General features: G+C 60.7%; 1 protein-coding gene across 2 annotated transcripts in view; it reads right to left on the reverse strand.

Moving 5' to 3' along the window:
* Positions 1–2,834, reverse strand: part of LOC104988913 (coronin-7) — a 7,664-nt gene that overhangs the window by 784 nt on the left and 4,046 nt on the right. For both annotated transcript variants that reach the window (XM_010840399.1, XM_010840398.1), the window contains 7 exons: positions 2,536–2,677; positions 2,357–2,446; positions 1,456–1,572; positions 1,057–1,192; positions 556–644; positions 149–235; positions 5–19 (listed from right to left, as the gene is read on the reverse strand). In XM_010840399.1, the coding sequence (XP_010838701.1) occupies positions 14–19; positions 149–235; positions 556–644; positions 1,057–1,192; positions 1,456–1,572; positions 2,357–2,446; positions 2,536–2,677 (667 nt within the window). In that variant the 3' untranslated portion in view covers positions 5–13. The remainder of the gene's footprint in view (positions 1–4; positions 20–148; positions 236–555; positions 645–1,056; positions 1,193–1,455; positions 1,573–2,356; positions 2,447–2,535; positions 2,678–2,834) is intronic.

Genomic DNA, 2,834 nt, shown 5'->3' on the forward strand with positions numbered 1-2,834 from the left:
GCTGGTGCGCAGGCTAGTCCTGGGGAAATGAACCAAGAAGCAGGGTGGAGTTGGGAGGGCCCGGGAGGCGGGGGTGGGCGAGCAGGCTGCAGGCGTGAGTCGGGGAGGGATGGGAGAGGATGCTGGCCCCCAACCAGCATCCACTCACCCACTCGTCCTCGTCCACGCCTTCGAAGGAGTCCTGTGGGAGCGGGTCCTCCCGGTTCCCCAGCTTCGCCACCATGGCACTCAGCAGCTGGGGATGGGGTGGAGGTGGGAAGTGAATGATGGTCTCTGCATACGGAGGTCCCAAGTGCACTTGGGTCTGGTTGGGTTGGGCCGGGCCAGGCCAGGCCAGGGTAGGGCCTCTCCCTGCCCTTCCCTGGCTTCCTGAGCCCCACCCCGCTATGACGGTCAGTTTCAGAATTTTGGAAGACCTCCCCATCAAGCTGTCCAACTAACAGATGGGCGACACCAGCTCCTGGCCCACTCGGGGTTGGACTAGAGAGCTGAAAGGCTGCGCCATGTGCAGCCAGGACCCCTTCCCCCCCTGCAGCCAGCCCTCTCCCTGCCTACCTCTTCTTTTTTCTGCTGGTCTGACTTCTCCTCCAGGTAGACTGAGGAGGGGGCCCGCCGGGCAGGGGCTTCACGGGGGGCCTGGCTCACTGGGGCGGGACCAGGGACAAGCATCAGGCAGGAGAGAGGCCCCTTGGGACCAGGTTTCCTGGTTCAACCCCTGGGTTCCAGCCCGTAGGATTCCGTGGCACAGAATCCAGAGGTGGCACTTACAGCTACTCAACCCTCGGTTCACGTGGCCTGCCCTCGGCACCAGGCTGTGTGCATGTGCTCATGCATATGTGGGGTGGGGGGCTTCTGACAGAAACACAGACCCTGGGCCCTACCCTCTAGGGGCTCAGAGACCAAGTCCAAAGTATAACCACCTGTCCCCAGGAACACTAGAGCTTCCTGAGTGCCAGCAGGGGTGGAGGGTCAGACTTGGACCTTCTGCCCCTTTCTCCAACCCCCACCTGCTTCCCTTCATCCTCCCCTCCCCCATCGCCCAGGCCCTCTTCCTACCTGGGGTCATGCCGGGGGGCTGCAGGCTGAGAAGCCGAGGCGTCCCATTAGCACCTCCCAGCCAGGCCTCAGCACTGAGTGCCGGCTCCCAGCTCACAGCGGTGTCGGGGAACACATCGTCCTGGAAGAATTCTTTCTGCAGCGACGGAGGAAGGGGATGCTCTGAGGCACTGAGCAGAGGCCCAGAGCACACAGGCCTCCACTGGGCAGGCAGGCATGGCGAGACCCAGGACCCCAATCTGAGGTTTCTACAGGGCTCAGAATGTCAGCAGAGTAAGGCGCGCAGATGCCCCACAGAGCAGTGGGTGGGGCAGTCTGGTGACAAGACCAGCCAGGCCCCAAAGCCCCTAACAGGGGCCGGGGAGGGCTGGGCGTTACCATGCTGCATCCCCAACTCACCCTGACTCGGGGCAGCCGGAAGGCGACAGGCTCCAGGGAGGTCTGGCGAAGTCGCAGGCATCGGGCGAACTCCACCTCCCGCACGTCACACTCTGTCTTAGGCAGGAGGATGAATCCCTGGGGTGGCAGGGGAGTGTGAGAAAGTCACTCAGTCGTGTCCGACTCTTTGCGACCCCATGGACTGTAGAGTTCATGGAATTCTCCAGTCCAGAATACTGGAGTGGGTAGCCTTTCCGTCTCCAGGGGATCTTTCCAACCCAGGGATTGAACCCAGGTCTCCCACACTGCAGGCAGATTGATTACCAGCTGAGCCACAGCTGACGCTAGAGTCCAGAGTTCGCTGACACCCGGACCCCCAGTACCCCTCACTTAGGACCTTCAGGAGCAAGGCCTAGCCCTGGATGGTGGTGTAATGTTTAAAAACTAGCTCTTGGGAGGAACAATGTCCTGGTTTGTAGCATTTGCCTAGTTCTATGGTGTAAAAACTGCCCGCCTGGCCAACTTCACGCCGACAATGTGACTGGGGGAATGCAGATACAGGAAGAGAAGTGCTGTAACAGCTCGTGGTAGATCCCTGGCAGACAAGGGCCCACAGATTAAGTAACCTCGACAGCACAAATAACAGTGAAGTCAAATAAAATAACTGCAAAGTGATAAATTAAGTATCTATTGCCTTGGTCTTTAATGCAACTTATTTGTGGGTTCATAAAACTTAACCTTACGTAGTTTAATTTTCAGTAATGGGTGAGTTTAACAACCAGGTCCTGAGGCTGCCGGGCACACCCTGCCAGCCGGTGCCCGGCGACCCGCGGGTCCCATGGGCCTGTGCAGTTTGCCCACAAGGCCACTAGGGGGCGGAGAGCCCGCGGTCCTACCTGGGGACGACCCGGAGTCCGCTCACCTTGTGGGGATCGGGCGATGTGAAGCTGTTGCACTCCAGGAAGAAGGGGGCCTCGGGGAGCAGCTCGTACAGGAACACACGGGTATCGCCCTAGGGGTATGGCAGCAGTGAAGCGGCTAGCTTCAGGTGCCTTTCCCCCCATACCTGCCCAAAGCCCCCACCTGTGCGCCCCGGCCCACCTTGCCGGTGAGCAGCACCAGGCCGGTGTCTGGGTCATAGCTGGGCAGCAGGGTTGAGGGAGCCACGTCCAGCCCGAGCACTGCGGAGGGGCCACCAGCCAGGGCCTTGGCTGAGTACAGGAGGAGCTGGCGCTCGCTTCGGCTGCAAGGGAACAGAAGCAGGTCCTCAGAGCAGGAGGGGCCTGGGGCAGGCATGATAAGGACTCCACAGCATGTCTGGGCTTTTTTCCCCAACATCCTGCTCTAGGGCCCTTGCTCCAGCCAGGCTGACACCCTCTGGGCCGTTCCAGCCAGAGTCC

This window comes from Bison bison, unplaced genomic scaffold (genome assembly GCF_000754665.1).
Source record: "Bison bison bison isolate TAMUID 2011002044 unplaced genomic scaffold, Bison_UMD1.0 scf7180017864144, whole genome shotgun sequence".
In the NCBI taxonomy this organism is placed as follows: domain Eukaryota; kingdom Metazoa; phylum Chordata; class Mammalia; order Artiodactyla; family Bovidae; genus Bison; species Bison bison.